This window comes from Sinocyclocheilus rhinocerous, unplaced genomic scaffold (genome assembly GCF_001515625.1).
Source record: "Sinocyclocheilus rhinocerous isolate Xijiao unplaced genomic scaffold, SAMN03320098_v1.1 scaffold153, whole genome shotgun sequence".
Classification (NCBI taxonomy): Eukaryota; Metazoa; Chordata; class Actinopteri; order Cypriniformes; family Cyprinidae; genus Sinocyclocheilus; species Sinocyclocheilus rhinocerous.
Genome location: NW_015660878.1, coordinates 4,794,155 through 4,817,363, shown reverse-complemented (window position 1 = coordinate 4,817,363; position 23,209 = coordinate 4,794,155). Strand labels below are relative to the sequence as shown.

The window sequence follows — 23,209 nt, the reverse complement described above, 5'->3', positions numbered from 1 at the left end:
TTGAAACAATGAAACTAGCATACTACATTTACTATTGTATCGCGTCACGCCCGTCAAGATTTTGATTGGTTGGCGAAACACCGACTTCAGAAATCCATCCGCAGCCCTGAAAAACGTCTTGTGCGCTTTATAAACTAAATAATACGTTACAGTTTCCTCATTTTTACATTATTTTCCTTGTCCCCACACATCAAGGTGGAAACATTTACAGGACTGCGGAGAATAAAGAACTGGAAGTCACCTGTACAGGTAGACTTTGCTCTTTGAGCAGGAACAAGTGCGGTAGCCTACTAGATGACCGTCATAAGTTATAACGGAAGAATGAAGTAGGACCTCGTTTGAAAGGTAGGAATTGATTTCATTCATTATCTTGTCTTGTTCAAAACTTAATTGTCTCAATCAGTTACATTTGTTATGCTTCTGCTCGCCCCTTGTGACCGTTTGTCCACTAAGTAAACCTCAAACAACACCAATTAATTTACTGTTAGGCCACTAAATCACCAGTAAACATGGTAACAATGAATTCATGTTGCTGTAAACTAAAATAGTGCATTTTTCTCAAAACAGCCACTGGCCAGACTGAAATGTGGGCCTACATAATGTGTTGTGACAGTGTTGAAATCGATATCTGCCCACATTGTTTGGCTGCACTCATAAAACTTTTACCATAACCTTTCCTGCATGATTTAAAGAGTATTTCAGCAGGGGGTTTTAGCTCACAATCTTCTGTTCCTCACACAGTTATACTGTCTCTCTGAATGACTTCGTAGTTTAAGTCTATATCCTGCAAACATCACAACACAGATAGACATAGATCAGCATGGATTACTTAGAACCTTGACAGCTGATGGTTGTTGTAAGTCAAATATGAAATATTAGCACAATATTGAATTAAAGTGAATACCTTTTCTAGTTCTCCATGATCTGGATGCGTCTCCAGAATGTGCAACATGGCATCATGTAGTGTGGGGTAAAAGATGGACGTCTTAATCTCGTCATCAAAAAATGAACATTGATGAAGTTTCTCCATGATGTACACTGTAACGAGACCAGATTTGTTTTAATGAAGAGGTTTTGAAATAAAATGGTTAGTAATAAGGCAAATCTGTAGGAGATTGTTTTACCATCACACGAAACTATGTAGACGTCAACCTCGATTCGTAAAAACTCTTTCAGGGTCTATAAGAAAAAAACAAAAGTGTAATTAGGCTAGACCTCAAGGAAACCAGATCCAGTGGAAATATACAGTATGCTGTATCTCATAATCAGCTATTTTACCGCTTTGAGACCCTTGAGAGCAGATATATCGAGGAATGAGACTGCAGAGAAGTCTAGGACCAAACTGTGGATGTTCACAGGAGGGACAGAGATGTTGGCCGGCAGTTCTGTGTTCCAGTTCACCTGGATTGGAATGCCAGAGAAATCAATGGGCTGGTCCAGACCCCCCATGCTGTTGTTGTCCTCTGAAGTATCAGTTGATGGTTCTCTCACCTTAAGGCCTCTCTAGATAAGTAAATCATAAGGATAGGTTAAATATTGTTGTCACAATTGTTTTTTTTAAATAGTAAAGTCACCAAAACAAAACAAAAAACAAGTAAGAAAATGTTATAGTATCCAATTAATGTAAAAAATTATGTAATAATAAAAAGAAAACAAATAAACAAACAATATGCATAGTGCCCTTCATTATCCTGTCGAACTAATCCATAAAAAATTAATTAATAAATAAAATGTAAATATATATATATATTAACCCTTTAACCTATTTTTGAACATAGACGTGAATGTGCACTATCCAAACTATCCAAAATTTCCATGGTAATGCAAGGTCTGATTTAAAAAAAAATTTTAGCTTTGAATTGATATATAATTTATGGTGATTTCTAAAGCGTGATAGGGAAAAGGGCAATGAAGAGAGACTTTTTGTGACAAAGGTCAGAACTCCTGTTATGATGTAGATTTTTGAGGTGCACTCGTCATAAATTAATCTATTACTTTTCCTACATAATTTGTAACAAAAAACAGTGGTAAAATATCAAGGAGTCTTAGATCTTTCCAAAGATATATAGTTTGTCATGATTAGCTTAGGATTTATTTGTAATATAGTGAAGTAAACTTAGGCGTCCCGCTGAAGGGACGGGTGACAGTTAAGAGGTTAAATAAACAAACGTATGGGAAGTGGGATAGTGTAACTCATTATCCTGTCAAATTAATCCATTAAAAAAAAAAAAAACATGTAAATCATATCAATGGTAAGGACGTACGTCTGAAACCTCCAGTTCCCCATTACGCAACATTTTTCTGATCTTTCGCAGAGCTTTGTTCCTTTTCTTCAACACTTTTAGGGGACTAAAACCCACCTAGAAAAAAATTATTTAGTCTGGAGACATACATATATGTTTATATACACATCTTGAAAATAAAAATAAACTTACTGCTTGGACCAGTTTGTCTCTGAAGAAATCAATATTAGCAAAGAAGATGGGTGAGGGAATTTTGAATATTTTAACTCCATCAGGTTCGTAAATCTAAAATGGAATAAAATCACATCAAAACAAGATTTATGGGTACTTGTACAAGTGAGAAGAATCTAGAGCAGCGGTTTTCAACACTTTGACTCAAAGGCACCCCATTGTCAAACAAAATGTTCGAGGCCCTTGATATTGGCTCTGGTGTATTAATGTTTAGTTACATCAGGATTTTGTTTAAATTAAATGTTTTTAAGTTACCCTGTTGCCTATTTGGAAATTTGCTGAGGCCCCCCTGGTTGAAAACCACTGTTCTAGAGGAAGGAAAAATGTGGTCAGCATTCAGCACTCACAGAGCTGTAGTCTTTGCGATCCCTGTAGATGTCAGTTCCTGTAATATTGGCCAGGAGGGAACAGCGTGGGCTGCAGAATACAAAATATTATCATGCAAGGTCAGAAAAAATTCAACACAGCAATATTCTGGATGAGTTTTGGATTCATTTGTAGGTGTCGTGAATCCAGACTCACAATTGAGTCCTGCAGACCACAGTGAACAATTCTGCCCCAAGGCCCACAGCCAACCCCAAATCCAGCCCCAGGAAAAGAGAGGCCACGAAGGTCACCACCCAGGTCACCTATGAGAAACAGACACATGGACTTGAACTTCTGATCTTGAAGACTCAGCTTTGTTCTAGCTGTATGCATTGTTAATTAAGATTTTAATACTGCTTCTAGATGATCAGATAATCAAAGATCATTCACAAAATAATTGGTGGTAAAGAAAACAGAAACTCACAAAATCAGTTCGGTCATTCTTCCATAAGAACGGCAGCTCTCGGAACTGCATCAGCATGCCTTTCAGATTAACAATGACCAAAGCACCCAGAACAGACTGAAAAAAAGGATAAAACTCATTAGATTGACTCCTACATATTACTAATGTGACTAGTACTGTGACATGGATGGAGTTCAGCTTTAAATGACTTTATGCAGTTTGCATACTATGTATATAAAGACAAAAATTCTCACCCTGGGCAACGGCTCAAGTAGAAATCCTACTGCTACAATCACAATCAGTACCATCATGGCAGAAAGAACTCCAGCTATCTACAAATGTTATAAAACAAACATTAACCATTATTCCTTGTAGGCAGTCAATGGATGGTTTCATCTCAAAGAATAGTGTGGGTTTTACCTGCGTCTTCCCTCCTGTGCTCTCTTGTATGGCGGTTCTAGAAAGGGCTGTGCTGGCAGCAAATGATCGGAAAGATGCCCCAAACATGTTGCTCACCCCGAAAGCAAGGAGCTCCTGTTACATGCAGGTGAGTGTATAAAACACGTCCTTTTCAGTTTTCAAAATACCAATTGAGATATACATCACACCTCAGAATTTGCATTGTTTGTAGTGAATAGAGCCTCAGCTGACCTGGTTCCCATCAATCGTGTAGTCATGTTTGACGGAGTATACTTTAGCTACTGAGAAAGCCACAGCAAATCCCACTATGGCCATAGGAAAAGCCTCCACTGCACTCTCCTTAATGACTTCCAGATTTGGAGCAGTTGGTGATTCATATCTAAGAAAGAGAGATTTTATATATTAGATTTTGATTTTCATCTAGGAATTGAGGCTTCAATATATAATATAATATAGTATAATATAATATAATATAATAATATATTTTAATCTTGAATTAATATACTTTTCAACCCCACTATGTTTTAGTAGGTCTTATATTAAGTATATAAACTGAATGTATAATAAACACATATACATTATATTATAGTAACATTATTATTATTATCACATTAATAATATTAATTATTATAGATATATCTCCTCCCGCTGAATATACACATTATATCACTTTTTATGTTGTCAGTATTGTAGACATATATTTTTAGATTCTTACCCGTCTACCATCTCCCCAACCACAACCACATTAAATCGCTTTTCGAAGTTAAATGCATAAGAGACCCCACAAGCGATAACAGTCTGTTGGGTAGATTTACATGAAGTGGTGAAGTTTGATAAAGAAGTTATATATTTTGTTTTAATGCGGTCATACTCCGTAATCATACCTACCACGATGACTTCTATAGGTATCGGCACAGGTAGTTTCGACTTGAATCTGTCATTGATCTCTTTCACAATAAGCACAAGTGCCATGATCACAATAGATGTCACCAGGTCGGCCACATTCGTGTTAGTGATTTCATTAAAAACGTTCTCCAGAGTCTGAAATCAAATACCAAATGTTTGATATATTCACTGAAAAATCATATAGAGCTATGTAATACAATGTCTACAATGCTAGTACATTAAAAAAAGAAAAAATTGAACTCACATATACAATGGCAAGTGGTCCGTTTATACCAGGAAAGTCCAATCCCAACACAAACCTGAGCTGGGATACCAAAATGTGAACAGCAGCCGCAGTAGTGAATCCTGACACCAGAGTCTCTGACAGATACATGACAATGAAGCCCACCTGCAGCAGCCCCATTATAAGCTGAAAACAGACATTCCACATGGTAAAAATAATATATAATTTTCTTAAAGCCATTTTATATATGATTACATTTATTGTTTATGAGAGTAAATCTAAAGAAATCTGTAATGAACAAGGGACCCACTTTATATTAAGTGGCCTTAACAACTATGTACTTACATTTAAATTAATAATTTGGTACAATGCACTTATTGTGTACATACATGTTTTTACATTGTACTTATATTTTAAAAATACCTGCATGTAATTACATCTGTAATTAATTTCTGTAATTACATTTATAATTACACTGTTGACCCATCCCTTACACCTTAATCCACCCTTAAACCTACCCATACCACCAAACCTGTCCCTAACCTTACCCATATCCCACCTCAATAGCAACAAAAGTGTTTTGCAATACAATATGAACACAATAAGTACATTGTACTTAATTTTTGATGTAAGTTCATAGTAGTTAAGGCCACTTAATATAAAGTGGGGCCTGAACAAGTTCTGCTCATATTTCATGATCCCAAAATCAAAAGAAAATTACAAGATTTTTGTATTAATATTGTATATTATAATAATATAAATAATAATAGTAGTAGTAGTAATAATAATAATAATTTATTATTAATATTGTTGTTGTTGTTACTTTTGTTCTGCTATTTCATGTTTTGGTGTTAAAAAATGTGATTGTGTTTGTTCGTTTTTTTGTACCTGAAATGCTCCCATGACAAAAGTAACCGAGGAAGCAACTAGGACTCTCTGTTGTTCCATGCTCAATCCTTCAAATCCTGTGATGTTAGCTGGCGGCCCGTCACCAGGAACCAGTCGGGTGACAACAGCGCCCACCATTAGACTCAGAATAGGAAAGGCCCCTAAAACACAGTCCAGTTAGAAAGTGCAATGTCATTCACTTGTGCACAAACCATCACTTCTAATTAATTAGCCTTCTGTGATATTGTGTGCACATATATATTGAAAAAAAGTTGTTGTGTAGAAATAGTTTTCACTAAGAAATTTCTAGTAATTTTTACAAATAACAACTAAGTTATGGCATTGAATTGAATATTGAAATAGAAATACTGAAATTTCTTGTACAGCATACTCCAATAATCATTGTTTTATTTAAAACTTTGGGAAAAAAAACGATGGTGTGCCATGTAAATGTATACATATCACGCACCTACTGACAGGTGTCTGGAGGTTCCCAAAAAGAAGTAGATTATTGCAGGGAAGAATGCAGTGTACAGTCCATATCCCGGTGGTAAAGAGGCCAGCAAAGAGAATGCAAGTCCTGATACAAAATAATCCAGTGAGGTGGTGTACGTATTCCTTTTTAGAATGTATTTCTGTATTACAGAATTTACAAACTCTTCAAAAAATTATTTTAGCCAAACTACGTATGTTAAACATGCTACCTTGTAGCACTGCCACTAGCCCAGTGCTGATGCCTGAAACAATGTCACCTAGCAGCCATTCTTTGATGTTGTAGTTCTTCATCCATCCAATGATCGGTAGAAGGGAAAGAGCTGCATTCTTTGCACGATTTGTATCACAACTACAGTGCAAACAATATAAACACAATTTGCTCAAGCTTCTTGTTGCATCATTTAGTCATGTTCACACATTATCTCAATAATATCACTACTTTAGATGTGCTTATGATACCATATTTCAACTTAAAGGACCTCTTATTTTAAAAGTATTACAGAAGACATAAGGAAAGCAAAGGCTAACAATGAGGACTATATGAATAGACTTGAGTCTTGATTCTTACGTGAAATAATCTTTCAGATGATGCCGCAGAGTTTTGCGGTTCCTGTTGATCCTCTCGTGCTGCTCTGCGAAGGAGTCCTCTGAAAACATGGGTCTTACCACCACATAGTGTCTGCCGAAGGGCTGCATTTTGGTTAGTTAGTTTTCAGATGCATCTCGAGTGCTTTATATAGTCTGGTTTGGATGATGAGTGTGTTGTCATTAGTCTTATCACAGATATTCTGGGATGTCTTTTGTGAGCTTTAATCATTGATAGATTTTATCACAATGTTTTTTTTTGAGTCATTCTTCCTTATTTACATGTGTTTTAGAGAAGGAAACAAAAAATAGAGCTGCAGGAAAAACTATGTGAACCCACGTGGATTTGTTATAAATTACTGCGTACAAGTCACAGTGATTAACTTCCTCCATTTAGACTAATGAGCATCACAGATTCAGAGATGCTTTTGTAATCAGTTTAAGCTTTATGCAAATTAACTTTTTTATGAGGAATGGTCCATATCAGGCAAAGCTCCGTGTGAATGGTAAACTCAAAATGTTGTGTTTTTTATAGAGCAGAGTGACTCTAACCTACACTTTCAATCTTGTCACATTGTTTGGACTCTAGGTTAGCAAGTTTGTCTCTTCGCACCATTTTTAACAACTATTTTGCTTATTCACATACTTTTTCCATTTTGCACTGTGAATGTTTCTTTTATGTACTTGGGCATTAAAACAGGCCATTTGTTTGTCAAGTCAAGTCAAGTCACCTTTATTTATATAGTGCTATATACAATACTGATTGTGTCAAAGCAGCTTTGCAGTGACAAACAGTTAACAATGAATCTAGATTTAAACTGACAGAGTGTATCTGCCTCCCGAAAAATGCTAGGTAGATTCCAGAGTTTGGGTGCTAAATAAAGGATCTGCTTCCTGCAGTTGATTTAGATATTCTAGGTATTATCAAATGGGCAGAGTAGGAAATTACGAGTCATCCAGTTTTTTTTTTATAACTATGTTTTATAACTAATTATATTTTATAACCATGCATTCCGTTAGTTTTTGTGTGATTTGTATTTGCAGAGTGTGTTTTGTTTTTTAATTAAGTATTAGACCTAATTTTATGACCAATTCATATAAACTGTGGTCCAAAGGTCCATGTACGTTTCCCTGATACTTTATTTCCTTTTGCCAGAATTTGTATCTACTCCCATTCAGACTGATTAAACACTTCTATATCAACTGTTGGCTGAGTTACTACGTGAACAAGCGCACCACATATATTGTGAAATAATCTATTATTTTTTACACGTGTTTCTCTTTCCTCTCATACAATTCAATCATCTTCCATTGTGTGGAATGAAATGAAAATTTAACCAAATTTAACTTGTTCCTGTGTTTGTCCAGGAACCACATTTGAATGACTCAATCATAATTCTATAACAATAACATAACGTAAAATAACAATGTCACCTTTGTTTATATAGCTCTTTATACAATACTGATTGTCAAAGCAGCTTTACAGTGTCAAAGAGGAAAATCGTTTGCAAATAACGCAAGAGGACAATAACAAAGAGTCAATGTTCCAGCTAAAGTCAGTTCATTAATGATTCAGTGATGTCATCATCCAGTTCAGCTCTCTTCCAATAGTGTCTGTGCAATCAGTCAAGCGTCCCCAACTAAGCAAGCCAAAGGCGACAGTGGCAAGGACCCAAAACTCCATCGGTGACAGAAATGGAGAAAAAACCTTGGGAGAATCCAGGCTCAGTCGGGGGGGCAGTCCTCCTCTGGCCAGAGGAAACCAGCATGGCGTGGTTTAATTCCAGGCTGCAACACAGGTCAGATTGTGCAGAGGACTTGTCTGGTTCCCGTGGTCTTGTGCCGATGGTCGTCGAGGTGACGTGGTCTTCGCAGAGGATCTGTTTCTGGGGCGCATCTAGTTGACATGGTCTCCACTGACATTCAGGGCTGTAGAGGTCGTCTCTCGGTGTTGATCCACCATCTGATCTGGATACGGACTGGATCCGGATGGCTATGGTGACCTCAGAATAAGAATGAAAGAGACTAATATTAGCGTAGAGGCCATTCTTCTTATGATGTAGCGAGTACATCGGGTGTTATGGGAAGTGTTAATGCAGCCTAACAATCATTTAACAGATTCAAATTTTAGAAATGTGATAGTGTGTTATGTGTACGCCAGGTTAAAGAGATGGGTCTTTAATCTAGATTTAAACTGGCAGTGTGTGTCTGCCTCCCGAACAATGCTAGGTAGATTGTTCCAGAGTTTGGGTGCTAAATAGGAAGAAGATGTGCCACCCGCAGTTGATTTTGATATTCTAGGTATTGTCAAATGGCCAGAGTTTTGAGATTGCAGGGTACGTGAAGGACTATAATGCGATATGAGCTCACTCAAGTAGGACGAGCTAAACCATTCAGGGCTTTATAAGCAATTAGCAAGATTTTGAAATGTATTCGATGTTCAATAGTTAGCCAGTGCAGAGTTGACAGAACCAGGCTGATATGGTCGTACTTCCTGGTAACCATACCTAAGTTCTAGAAAAGAGGGAGTTTATAGTTTCTGTTACAACATCAAGTTTTACTGACCTGTGGTTGATTTTGCTGAGGAATTGAGACAAGTCAGGATGATTTATTTACAAAGCAGTCTTTTGTGTTAGAAGTGATGGTTCTACTATATTTGTAGGAGGGAGTTGAATTTGCAGCTTTAGCTATATGGAGTATACACAAGACTAGATAATGATCTGAGATATCACCACTCTACTGCAGAATTTCAACGCTATTTACATCAATTCCATGTGACAGTATTAAATCTAAAGTATGATTACAATGAGTAGACCCTGACATGTGTTGTACAACCCCAATGGAGTTCAGGATGTCTATAAATGCTGATCCCAGTACATCTTTTTCATTATCAACATGGATATTAAAATCACCAACAATTAAGACTTTATCTACTGCAACACTTACTCAGTTAGAAAATCAGTCTTCATGGTGCCCTGGTGACCTGCATAAAGTAGCCAGTACAAACGTCACAGGGGATTTATCATAACACTGGTTTCTCTGGATAATGTTATATAAAGCACCATTACTTCAAACAAAATATACTTGAAACTAGACTTCTAAAAAATACTGAAAATATTACTATAATTTGTAGTAACACCTCCCCCTTTACCTTTTGGATGCGGCTCATGTTTATAACAGTAATCTTGTGGGTAGACTCATTTAAAATAATCATCTGGTTTTAGCCAGGTTTCTGTGAAACAGCACATCTAAGTTATGATCTGTGATCATATTTACAAAAAGCGCTTTTGTAGAAAGGGAACTAATATTCATTAAGCCAAGCTTTATCCTTTGTTTATCTCTATTATATCTGTTTTTGATTTGTTGAACATCAATTAAATTGTTACCCTTAAATAGTTTTTTGTCATAGGCTAACCAACACTTGAAATCAGAGAGATTAAGCTATGATGTTGATGAGATTAAGCTCTGTTCTGTTTTATTTTCCCTATCACAGGAATTTTCCCTATCACTTTTATTTTCTTGCCATGTTTGACTGTTATCTGGTCTTAGTCCAGTTTTTGTGTTTCTCCTTGTTTTTGTTATTAAATATCCTTATTTAAGCTCCCCTGGCTGATCTGCATTTGGGTCCTGTTTGCAAACCGTGCCAAGCCAAGCTCTAAACCATAAATCTAAAACTAAAATCTGATCGGTTAATATGATGTTGTTCCAGTACCAGAAAGAATTTTACTTCTTAAATTTTGTTAAGTAATCTCAATTTTTTTTTCTTTTTATGCAGTATGTCATATAATTCGAGTTAAAGTCCTTTATGGCCCTTTCCCAGGAAAGAGTGTTATCTTCAGTGAAAGAAGTCATCTTCAGTAGCTATAAAATAATTTTTTCCTTAAAATTTTTAGGAGAAATTATTTTATCTTTCCCTCTTTATTTCCTCAACCGTAACTTGCTTTCTCATACAGATAGTTAATCATTTACACCTAGGAATTAGATTTATAACGATTATTACTCCAGTAAAAGTAAAATAATTAGATCTGCACGTGTCTTTATTTGTATACTTGAAAATAATTTTGTATCAGGTCAGGAAGGACAGTGTATATTTTAGAAAACATTTTTTTTTATTTTAGAATACAAATAGTACACATAAAAATACATACTATTCAAAAAGGAAAAAAAATGTAAACATACAAAAGGCACTGATAGTGAACTGATAAGTGCATTTGTTCAACACAAATCCAATAATTTAGTGACATGACACATTGACAATCTCAAGCGAATTCATTCTGCACGGAATACAAACTGCTACATGCTAAATCAAGTCAATTATTATATACACAGATTTTAAAGTACTACATTGTGAAAGTTTCATGTTGGTTCACTTCAAAACCTTGTCTCTGGTTTGGTGTCTGTTTCGACTTCCATGTCCTGCAGAAAATAAAACAGATTAACCCAACTGAGAACTTCTCTCTTGAATAGAAATTATGATGCACTATTGGAAGAACTATTGCTTTAAATCATAGTTTTTAATATTATTTAATATTTTAACAGGTTTAATCCCAGGTGCTTGCTGGGTCACTTACTTCCATTGCTTGGATTTTCAACCCATTGGATGTGCTGCCGCTGTTAATGTGTTGATATTGGAAACTTCCTGAGACCTGTTTACGTAAGGTCAAATCAATGCACATAGATAATTATGCATTTTTTTTTATAAATGAAACAAATTAATCTTTGAATGAACAAATCAAGCTTGTACAAGCTCCAAACTGTTTCGTTCACCTTCTCGCTCACAGTATTCGGTGGATGGGACTCATGAATGAAGAGCATTGCATCATGGATGGTCAAAAAGAAGATAGACGTCTTGATTTCATCATCAAAAAATTTACAGTTCCTCAGCTTCTCTATGATATATGCTGGAAAAGACATGTCAAAGGTGAGAGTTACTGCACAGTTTTATTATTACATACAATTAAGCTATATTATAATAGCTGTGTTATTGTAGATAAGGGGAAAACATTGTAAAATACACTACAAATACCCTTTAACCTGCAATCCGAAAGGAAAAAAGTACTTACGGTCACATCCTACTATGTAAACATCAACATTGACGCGTAAAAATTCCTTTAAGGCCTGTAAACCGAAGTGATTATGGTTCATTAGAGATGAAAAATTATTAAATGTGCACTTTGTTTTCAGAATAAACACAACTGGCGTACCGCTTTAAGACCCTTGAGTGCAGATATATCCAGGAATGAGACTGCAGAGAAGTCCAGGATCAAACTGTGGATGTTCACAGGAGGAACTCGGATGTTGGCAGGAAGTTCTGTATTCCAGTTCACCTGGATCGGAAGATCTGAATAGTCTGTGGGCTTGTCTAGATCCTCCATGTTGCTTTCTTCCTCTGACTCTTCAATGGGCATTGAGCATGTGGCCTGTAATCCGTTCTATATCCGAAAAAAATCAAAGTAACTTTTGATAGAAATCTAAATGATAAGATTTATGTATCATTTAAATATCTAAGATGTAGGTATCAAAGCTCTGGATACAATAAAACTACATTGCATAACATTTATTTGGAAGACCTTGAGTTTATTGGTATCATGTTTTAAAACTTCAAGACGTACAGATGTTAAGGTCAGCTCCCCTTTCTTTATCATTTTCTTAATCTTCTTCACTGCCTTATTCCTCTTCCTCAGGATTCTCAAAGGATTAAAGCCCACCTGCCACAAAGTGAAGAAGTTAGATTGTAATTATGTCAGCCGCTAATGTCGTCTGAAGTCAGGGTTATCACACTGAAACTACGGCACTCACAGCATCCTTCAGTTTGTCTCTGAAGAAATCGATATTTGCGAAGAAAATGGGAGATGGGATTCTGAAAATCTTCACTCCCTCTGGCTCATAGATCTGTAGGAGATTCAGAAAGACAGAAAATGAAGCCAAGGCAAACTTTTGTGTCTTTTGGCCATATGCTTCTTTTCACAGCGCTTTAAACTGTCCTTATCTTGGTCTAGGTAATAGAAATAGCACATAATGATTATGAATGTGTCTGTAGCACACTTACATTGACATAGTCCTTGCGATCTCTGTAGATATCTGTTCCTGAGATATTAGCCAGGACACAGCAGCGTGGACTGAAGAGCAGAAAAGATAAATTGATTATTATCAAAAAAAGAAAAGAACAAAATGACAGAACTGATTATAAATAAGAATATATATATGATAGTGATTTAGAAAAGTTGTTTCTTTACAATATCTTAAAAGAAGCAGTAAATATCTGTGCAATATTCAAATTATCTCCCATTTTATTTTATTGTATTTTTCATCTAGTTAATTAGATCTGTCAGCACTTACAACTGAGCCCTGAAGACCACAGTGAGGAGCTCCAGTCCAAGACCAACAGCAAGTCCTAAGTCCAGCCCCAAGAATATAGCTGCCAGACAGGTCCCCACCCAAACAATCTGGAGAAAAATGACAGAAATCAGTGATACTGTATACCATTAGACAGGTAAATTATTTGAGGTTCAAGAATGTAATTCTCTTTCAAATTTGTCTACTTGATTGCACTTTTTCTAAAATCCCTTCTTTGCATTTAGATTTAGAAGTCAAAGGCTCTTACGCAGTCGGGACGGTCTTTCTTCCACAGGTAAGGGACTGTAACCACCTGCATCAACATCCCCTTCAGGTTCACGATCACCACTGCACCCAGCAGTGACTGCAATCACAACTCCATATTTACCTCAAATCACAACAACTTTTTTCTGTTATTAAAGCCAATATTTGTGTTCAAAGGATTTACACTTTAAATATGATTCCTACCTTTGGTAGAGGTTCCAACAGAAACCCTATCCCCAAGATTACCACCAGCACGATAATGGCAGAAAGTAAACCGGCTATCTGAAAAGTACATTTTTTTTAAAGAAATTAATTCTTTTATTTAGCAAGGATGCATTCAATTGATCAAAAGTAGAAGTGAAGACATTTATAATGTTATAAAGGATTTCTGTTTCAAATAAATGCTGCTTTTTTAAACTTTCAATTCATTTCTTCAAAAATATTAAGCAGCACAACTGTTTTAACATCGATAGTAATAAGGAATGTTTCTCAAATCAGCATATTTGATTGATTTCTTAAGGATCATGTGACACTGAAGTAGCTGAAAATCCATCATCTTAAAAAATGCATCATTTTAAAAATAGAAAACAATATTCAGTATTCAAATAATATTCATTTACTGCATTTTTCATCAAATAAACGCATCACTGGTGAGCAGAAAAGACTTTCATAAACAATAAAAAATCTTAACGACCCTTTTGAATGGTTGAAAATAACATTTTGACATAACTTTTATGTTTATGAGAAGGAATATGATGTTATATTTACGGCACCTTTCTGTTTATTGTATTATTTGCAACATGTCTAAACTGTTTTGGAACACCAGAGGCCAGTATTTTTCTGTTGCTGGAAAACAAATTCCCTAATTGATACACCACAGACGCAAAATCATATTTTTGTGTTCCAGCCAAGACGGAAAGCTTGCAAACAGTTTGAGCTGTTTACCTGTGTTTTTCCTCCGGTGCTTTCTTGAACTGCACTTCTGGAGAGAGCCGTGCTGGCTGCCAGAGACTTGAACGCTCCTCCAAAGATGTTGCTTGCCCCAAAGGCAATGAGTTCCTGCGTGTTTATATGTGTCATTGCAGATGTTCTTCCACAGACTGTTGTTTGTTGCATTTTAAATGGAATATTATTCAGGACTTACTTGATTTCCATCTATAATGTAGTCGTGCTTTACAGAATAGACTTTAGCTACTGCAAAAGCCACGGCAAATCCCACAATAGCTATTGGGAAAGCCTCCACTGCTGTCATCTGGAAAAGCTGCAGGCTCGGAGCGATTGGGGACTCAAACCTGGACAGATGAAAATGTGTTTATTTTTTATGCCACCTACAGTTCTCTTCAGTTAGCTTTGTGCTCTGAAGCATATGAATTTGTTTTGTTACTGTGTAACAGCTATAGAACCCTATAAAATCATAATAGTTTTTTTTTCTATTTACAGACTCTTTGAAAGTATCTAAGTTTGCCAAGATGATCTTTTAGCAGGTATATGCATTAAAAAATATATAGTCTTTCTCTTCCTGAAAAATGAACTAAAAATATTGATGACTCATCCTGCATTGTAATTTTTTGTCCAATCAAATGCTCTTTACCATGAGAATGCCCTTTACACTAATACAAATGTGTATTATTTTTTAACATATATAATTTTTTAACACACACACACACACACATATATATATATTTTATGAAGTTTGTGATGCTTACGTGTTTGGAATTTTCCCCACCACATCCACTCCGTGATTTTCGCTGAAGTTGAATGCGTAGGAGACGCCACATGCGATTACGGTCTGTTGGTAAAAGTAATTAATGATTTTGACATTTAAAACTTGATTTGAACACAAAATATAAGATGAGACAAGGACATGTGCACTTAAGAAATCATGTGCACTTGAACAAATATTAACAAATACTGTGCTTGGCATGATAGTTTGAAAAATATAAATCAATATCGGTTGATAAACTTTATCATGCCATAAAGATGAATAACCTTTCTTAATGTCAGGTTATAGAAAAGGTAAGGGTTATATAGGTACAGAAATGGGTTCACTCAACTCACCATAATGACTTCTATGGGGATGGGCACTGGTAACTTTGACTTAAATCTGTCGTTGATCTCCTTTACGCCCAACACCGTCACCATCACCACAATTGAAGTCACCAGATCATGGATATTAGTGGAGGTGATCTGGGTAAATACACTCTCAAGAGTCTGCAGAGAAACCAAAAGACAGATTGTTTTACAGGACATTTACATTCAAACAAATAATGCTAGAACTAGTAATACTACAAGCGCTCTTGAACTCAATATATTGCTTATGTTTAATGCAAGCTGTGGGTTTGTGAGTTAGATACTTTTTCGACTATTGTTTTACTATTATTTTTTTGTTTACATATGGACGAAAATACACTTTTATTACATTTAAGAGAAATTTGATGGCTTTTTGAAGTGTAGAAATAATCTAGATTTTCTTAGGCAAAACGATCATGGCCACAAGGAGCAAGAAAAATGTCCTACATATATAATAGACAGTGGTCCACTGAAACCCGGCACAGTCAGTCCTAGTACAAACTTGAGCTGCGAAACCAGGATGTGAACTGCAGCTGCGGTGGTGAATCCTGATATCAGAGTATCCGACAGGTACATCACAATAAATCCCACCTGCAGCAGCCCCATACCAAGCTGGAAACAAATAGAACGAAGATGAGCATTGGTGTGATTGAAAACAAACATTGTTTTTACGTTTTTAATGAGAGGATGGTTGATGTACCTGGAATAGACCCACTAGGAAAGTGAGGGAGGCAGACACTAAGATTCTCTGCTCATCTTTCGTCAGGCCCTCAAAAGCAGTGATGTTGGCAGGCGGACCCTCATCGGGCACCAATCTGGTCACTACGGCCCCCACCATGAGACTCAGTATAGGGAAAGATCCTGGTGTGAAGAACAATACTAATGGTGAGTAGATTTACAGTATATCACGTCGTGATAAACAGGCAGAAATAATTGCCTATTTTTGGCATCTGTCTGATTCAAGTTCACTTGTTGAAATAATATAAATAATATAATATAAAATATTACACAAACATTATATGTGACCCTGGAACACAAAACCAGTCATAGGGGTCAATTTTTTTAAATTGAGATTTATACATCTGAATAAATAAGCTTTCCATTGATGTATGGTTTGTTAGGTTAGGATAGGACAATATTTGACCGAGATACAACTATTTGAAAATCTGGAATCTGAGGGTGTAAAAAAATCTAAATATTGAGAAAATCGCCTTTAAAGTTGTCCAAATGAAGTCCTTAGCAATGCATATTACTAATCAAGAATTTAGTTTTGATATATTTACGGTAGGAAATTTACAAAACATCTTCATGGAACATGATCTTTACTTAATATCCTGATGATTTTTGGCATAAAAGAAAAATTGATAATTTTGACCCATACAATGTTTTTTTGGCTATTGTTACAAATATACCCATGCTACTTAAGACTGATTTTGTGCTCCAGGGTCACATATATAACACATTATTATTACGTTATTATTATTACTATTTGTACCAATGAAACATAATTTGTTAGTATTGTTGTCATTTTTTCGCTCATTTGAATCTTATAATAATTGCATAATTGGAGATTTCAATCAAAAGCTGCACTTAGTAGAAAATAGCTGGATGAGGATGTTCCGAGGATGATCCGTTGTAGTAATAATGATAATGTGCAGTAATATTTCACGAGTTCGCACTAACACATAATGTGATTGAGCAATTAGTAGCATATTTGGTGTGCTGTCCAGAGGGAGGGCTCCGAGCTCGGGATAAAGCCCGAACCCAGAGAACCCCCCCAAGAATGGGATGAAATTATGTTTAATAAGGTATTAAAACATAATTTTCCCAAATAATTTTGAAGATTTTAATCTTTCTCCAGTGAAATACAAAAGAAGCCGCAGAAGCTGTTGAAAAAGCTAGCCGAGTATGTTATGGCCGTGAGGTATTTTAATTGAGATCAAGTGTGCCAGATCTAAATTAGAGGCTACTTCAGTCACAATAAACGGTCAATGACACCAATGTTGTTTGCCTCATTGGCATAACCTGTTCACAAGTGCACTCACCTACAGAAATGTGTCGTGAAGTGCCCAGGAAAAAATACATGATGACTGGAAAAAAAGCAGCATATAGTCCATACCAGGTAGAGATGGATGCCAGCAAACTGAAGGCTAGTCCTGAGGGAATAATGGTGATAATTATTAAGCAATCCCTGGAAGCCTAGTTAAATCATCTTTATCTGATCTGAAGATGCCCTTATTCAATTACTATACCCTTTATCAACACCCCGTTCACTATTTTCAATTTCACTCAGGGCCATCACAAATGACAATGTTTTTTTTAAGTATATGGATGACATAAGCAAAAATTTTTGTTTGAAAGTTAGGAAACTTCAGGCTCTTTACTGTGCATGTGCTAAAATGTACCTTTCTATATATTTGTCAGCAAACTTCTTAATCTTAAATGCTTCCTTCACTCAATATGCACTGCATTTCTGGACTATCTTCTGATGACATGTTTATCATTTCAGCAACAGTTCACAGATAAATGCACTTTTCACTTATTTTGACGCATTCCGTCGTATCAGCTATCTCATAAAAACTGATAGATACTCACATCAGTCACAGAGCTCAGTTCATAAAGATAAAGTATCATTATTTCTGTAGTGTAACATTCTTACGGCCCGATATCATATTTTATCTAATATCATGAATCTATTTCAAGAGCTGAGCTTATATTGTAAATGTTCCTGTTGTTGAGTAACTTTCAATAAGAGCTTAATATGATTTTACCTTGTAGTACGGCAACCAATCCAGTGCTGACGCCGGACACAATGTCATTCAACAGCCAGTCTTTGATTGAGTAGATTTTCATCCATCCAATGATAGGCAGAAGAGAAACAGCAGCATTCTTTGCACGTTCGGAAGTACAACTAGCAAACAAATAATAAATAATAAATTCAGCTTATTAAGAAAATAATTTTAGAGACACTTTTTTTCTCAGCAAATAAAGTGTTATTACTCACTAAAAAAAACGATCTGCTTTTGTCATAGTGTATTTTTATTAAATTTTATTATATATAAAAAACAATATATAGTACAATGTTCTACGTATATAAAATATACTATATATATATATTATAGTAGTAATGATCAAAATAACATTTATTATTATTAGATTTAAATAATCATAAAATATTAAAATAAACAGTAAAATAATAAATAAACAATAAAATAATTTCTTGCCTCTAACTCTAATTATTACAAATTTCCCTGCACTGCTTAATAAATGTTAGGAGATCAGGCTTACGTGAAGTACTGTATAAAATGGTCCAGCAGTCTCTTGTGTTTCCGATAGACTTTTGCATGTTCATCTTCAAAGGTGTCTTCTGAGTAGAGTGGTCTGGTCACTGAATACCTCTGTGTTGAGGGTCGGAGCATTTTGCGATGGTAGGGCAAAAACCCTTCTGATCTATGTGAGGTAACCAAATCAATTTAATTCCTGAATATCTGCTACAGCTCTGGCAACTGTCAAGCTGGATCTTTTGCATTTGTATTTATATTGATAATCATGGAAATGTTGTGTAAGTTGGAGGTGTTTTCTCAAACGCACTATGAGTAAACATCATGCAGCTACACAGTGTGAGTTCACATGTCTGTCGTGATGAGTGTATGATATGAGTATATGTGTGTGTCCACCTGCATGCTTAGCCTGATATCTCTAAGATACAGTAGATGTTCCCATGGGATTTTCCATAATTTAAGATGCTTGTCTCCTTGTATATAAAAATATATTAGGCTTTTTGTTGTTTGTTTTGTTGTCATGAGCTATAGTATGTGGTCAGCAGCTCCAAATAACATTGTCTTATTGTTTTTCATCTGTAATACCAGCATCCTTTGAAGGTTTAACTGGACTGCTTATAACTTTGTTCGTAAAATTGAGCATTTAGCTTTATCCTTTTGCTTACATCTTATATAGTTTTTGCCTTTTTAAATCAGATTTTTGATTTTTATCTATGGAATAGTGTTTTTTATCCATGGAATGTTTTAAATTAAATTCATATATATATATACTGCAATTCCATTTTTTTAAAGAAATTAATATTTTAATTCAGCATAGATACATTAAATTGATCAAAAGTGACAGTAAAGAAATTTACATGGTCACAAAAGAAAAAATAAATAAATGTATTATTTTTTTCAAATAAATGTTTTGAACTTTCTATTCATTAATGAATCCTGAAAACAAATGTATCATGGTTTCTACAAAAATATTAAACTGCACAACTGTTTTCAACACTGATAATAATAAGATTTTCTTTTCTTTTTTTTGAGCACCAAATTAATAATTTCTGAAGGAACGTGTGAAAATGGAGTAATGGCTGCTGAAAAGTCAGCTCATCACAGGAATAAATTACATTTTAAAGTATATTTAAAAAAGAAAACACACTAATGCACTTATTTCATAAAGACTAAAAAAATCTTTTTAACCCCGAACTTTTTAACGGCAGTGCATTTTGGCAATATGATAATCCTACCTGTTCAGTGAGGTATCAAATATTTCCAATTTGCTGTCCCTGTTTTGCTTCAAACGTTGCAGTGGTCTGAGATCTTTAAGACCATGTCTGTTTATAAATTGTTAACCTTATCATGTCTGTAATTATTAACAGTTATCAAGATACCTTCTTTACATTGCCAGCCACATCTCCGCCTTATCCATGACCATTGTTCTTTCTGATAAAAACTTGGCAAAAGCCAACCGCTTTTCGATTGCTTCCTTTAATCCTCTCATACCTCATAAGGCATCTTAAATCTTTCGATATTGCAGATATAATGTGGATTTAGTTTTTTTTCCCCATTGTGTAAAAATTAAATGTTAAATTAAAAATAAAAAATGTTGGCTATTACAACTTTTTTATTGATATTAGTTCCAGTTCAGGATGCTGATTGGTCAAAAGAGCATTTCAGTTGTTCTAAACTAATTGATGTATATTATTAGTTACCTCTTTACCTAGTTACTGTGTGTGCTGCATCTACAGAATGACATTCTGTTATTGTTTACATGTCACATCCTGATGCTTAATGAGTTCATGTTTTAATAAAAGTTTGTGTCATTAACTTTTACAAAAGCAATAAGGAATGTACTGTATTGTGTATTGTGTATTGAGTAAGGTTGTCAGGTAGCTTGGCAAATAATAATAATATAAATATTTTTAGTAAGCAGATATAGCAGATGCTTTTATCCAAGTTACATATAGTACACCTGATAAGTACAGTTTGTACAAGCAAACTTCCTGTTGCCTAACCTGAACTCCTTATGTCATATTAGGAAATTGTGCCAGAAATTATGCAAAACTATGCAGCATTTTTTTTTCCAGTGACACACAATTCATTGTAATTGTGAGAGACCCTTAGAAATGGAGATTGTTTGAAGTTCATTCGCATGTGATCCTCTGTAAGACATTGCGCAAGGATGACTGTCATCCTTTTAGAAATTCTTATCATTTACTTACAAATCCCTCAACTGTGTATGATTAGTAATGTCACATTCATATGTTTTCAAAAGACAGTAACTAGTAATATATAACGTATTACATTTTGGAAGTAACTTGCCCAACTCTGTTTATCACTAGGCTGTTTTTGTTATTCAGACATTTTTGATGCGGGTGTGTTTGTGTGAGAGCGTACACTGTAAAAAATATGAGTAATTCAATAAAGAACGTGTAAATGCATCAGTTAATAAGTTACATTGTTAACAGTCAGTCACATATATAAAATTTAAAAGACAATGCATTTAATTAAGTATAAATTCCTTTATAATTTACTTTTAAATTATATTTTATAAAGAATTAAGTATGCTTTTGCTGTTATTGTTAATAAAATAATACAACTATATTAATAATAATAGACATATTATGGTTTTCTAAGTAAAATTAATTAACCTGTATGATTGTCAGAATGTTTTACATTAATAAACAAATTTAAATTGCTCAAAATAGTTGGTATATTAACATTATGTAATTTACATAATACAGTTATAAATAACCCTGTTTCTTGCCCTGTTGTTGCCTCCAAAATTAAACATTTGGTCATCATGTCCTTTAATCAAATTTATGAATGAGTATATCCAGCCTTTCGCTTACATGTGAACCTGCAGCTTTTATCATCAAATTAGTTGATGCTTTTATGTAGAAGCTGTTTTCTTCAGCTCCAGTAGCTCGCATCAGAACTGGCAGCTCTTTGATATAAGAGGTTTGAGATGTGTCTGTTACACTGAGAGACAACCATGTAAATACTAGATAACTGCATAGTAGATGAGCTGAAGTACAACCGCTTTTTATCAGTAACAAGATATGAGAGAAAAGATGAGCTTGATATCTCTTGATATCTTATATTCCAGCGTGGTGATCTATATTGATATGCTTGTTGACCCTACAAGCAGTAAAACAGGAAAAATAACTCATATAAATGCTATTTTATTTTATACTGTAATATACACTACCGTTCAAATGTTTGGGGTAAGATGTTTTTGAAAGAAGTCTCTTATGCTCACCAAAGCTGCATTTATTTAATATAAAATACAGTAAAACAGTAATATTATGAATTATTATTTCTATTAGTATATGTTCAAATGTAATTTATACCTAATAAGGAATTTTAAGCAGCCATTACTCTGGTCTTTAGTGTCTTGAAAATCATTCTAATATGATGATTCGGTGTTTAAGAAAATGTTTTATTATTATCAATGTTGAAAACAGTTAATATTTTGTGTAATATTTTTTTCTGGATTCTTTGATGGATACAAGGTTCAAAGGAACTACATTTATTATGCATTATAAATATACTTTGGGTTTTTTTCTGTCACTTTTAATCAATTTAATACATCTTTGTGGAATAAAAGTATTAATTTCTTTTTTAAAAAATCATTCTGACCCCAAGCTTTGAATGGCAGTGTGTAATACAGATGAATATAATAATGCATTAGACACAGTAACACTAGTCATATATATTTTTATTTGTATTTGATAATATTTACTTGTATATGTAAATATGATATATCGTATTTTCACATTTCTTTTGTCCTTGTATCGTTATCATTACATTATTTATGCGTCATCACTGAGGGGAAAAATTATATATCAGTACACTAGACAGAGATTTACAGCATAGACTTTACACCTAGAGCCATAATAATAATCAGATGATCATTGTGTGATCTTTGCAGATAAGACGTCAATCCTCACCTCAGTAATTAATCAATTTTAACTTTCAGTGATGTCATCCCGACACATTACAACATAAGCCTCGCATTAACATTTAATTAGGCATACATTAGGAAAGATGTGTCATTGACATAGAAGTGACCTGCTGTTCTGGTTTAAGCCTTGTTGAATTATGCACTGATGCTAATACTAAAGATCAGAAGAAAGACTTAATACAACGTACCTTAGAAAGCCTGGGTCAGTCAGTCAGTGAGTAGTCAGGGATTTGTGTGTGTGTGTGTGTGTATCAGGCACACACGTTCTTGTGTGTTTAATGTGCTCAGTTACTGTTACTAAATGTTTTAAGTACACGAAAGGCCTCCAAATAGAGCAACACAGGAATGTCAACAGAAATTACACAAGTGCTTTTTTTGTTGAGCTTGTAATTTCTTTCATCTTAGGCAAACTGCAAGTCCCCCCCCTCTGTGTATGTGTTTGGATCAGACATTTTAATAAGATGATGGTCTATGTAGGTCAAATTTCTTCATGTTTAGTATTGTTTATCAAAATTGAACTTGTGCCATTTAGTACATGTCTGT

The 23,209-nt window shown here is 34.7% G+C and overlaps 2 protein-coding genes across 3 annotated transcripts; both read right to left on the bottom strand.

Moving 5' to 3' along the window:
- Positions 1 to 733: 733 nt before the first annotated feature.
- LOC107725685 (chloride anion exchanger-like) lies at positions 734 to 6,871 on the bottom strand. The gene is made up of 19 exons (XM_016535051.1): positions 6,744 to 6,871; positions 6,385 to 6,563; positions 6,150 to 6,260; positions 5,681 to 5,841; positions 4,814 to 4,978; positions 4,552 to 4,704; positions 4,379 to 4,461; positions 3,895 to 4,042; positions 3,664 to 3,777; positions 3,498 to 3,575; positions 3,265 to 3,360; positions 2,997 to 3,103; positions 2,822 to 2,891; positions 2,436 to 2,528; positions 2,265 to 2,360; positions 1,279 to 1,503; positions 1,125 to 1,179; positions 905 to 1,038; positions 734 to 784 (listed from the first exon to the last, which is right to left on the bottom strand). The coding sequence occupies exons 1-19, from the start codon at positions 6,869 to 6,871 to the stop codon at positions 734 to 736; spliced, it is 2,247 nt and encodes a 748-aa protein (XP_016390537.1).
- A 4,055-nt stretch (positions 6,872 to 10,926) lies between these two features.
- On the bottom strand, positions 10,927 to 22,960 carry slc26a3.2 (solute carrier family 26 member 3, tandem duplicate 2). 2 transcript variants are annotated; one of them, XM_016535049.1, is made up of 21 exons: positions 22,855 to 22,960; positions 18,719 to 18,880; positions 18,202 to 18,341; positions 17,476 to 17,586; positions 16,131 to 16,291; positions 15,878 to 16,042; positions 15,419 to 15,571; positions 15,067 to 15,149; positions 14,505 to 14,652; positions 14,306 to 14,419; positions 13,565 to 13,642; positions 13,365 to 13,460; positions 13,100 to 13,206; positions 12,810 to 12,879; positions 12,560 to 12,652; positions 12,373 to 12,468; positions 11,965 to 12,192; positions 11,824 to 11,878; positions 11,528 to 11,661; positions 11,332 to 11,406; positions 10,927 to 11,176 (listed from the first exon to the last, which is right to left on the bottom strand). In XM_016535049.1, exons 2-21 carry the CDS (start codon positions 18,847 to 18,849, stop codon positions 11,132 to 11,134), a joined length of 2,283 nt encoding a protein of 760 aa, XP_016390535.1. In that variant the 5' UTR covers positions 18,850 to 18,880; positions 22,855 to 22,960; the 3' UTR covers positions 10,927 to 11,131. The 2 variants fall into 2 exon arrangements, with proteins under 2 accessions (XP_016390535.1, XP_016390536.1); XM_016535050.1 differs by lacking the exon at positions 22,855 to 22,960 and adding an exon at positions 19,947 to 19,994.
- Positions 22,961 to 23,209: the final 249 nt, after the last annotated feature.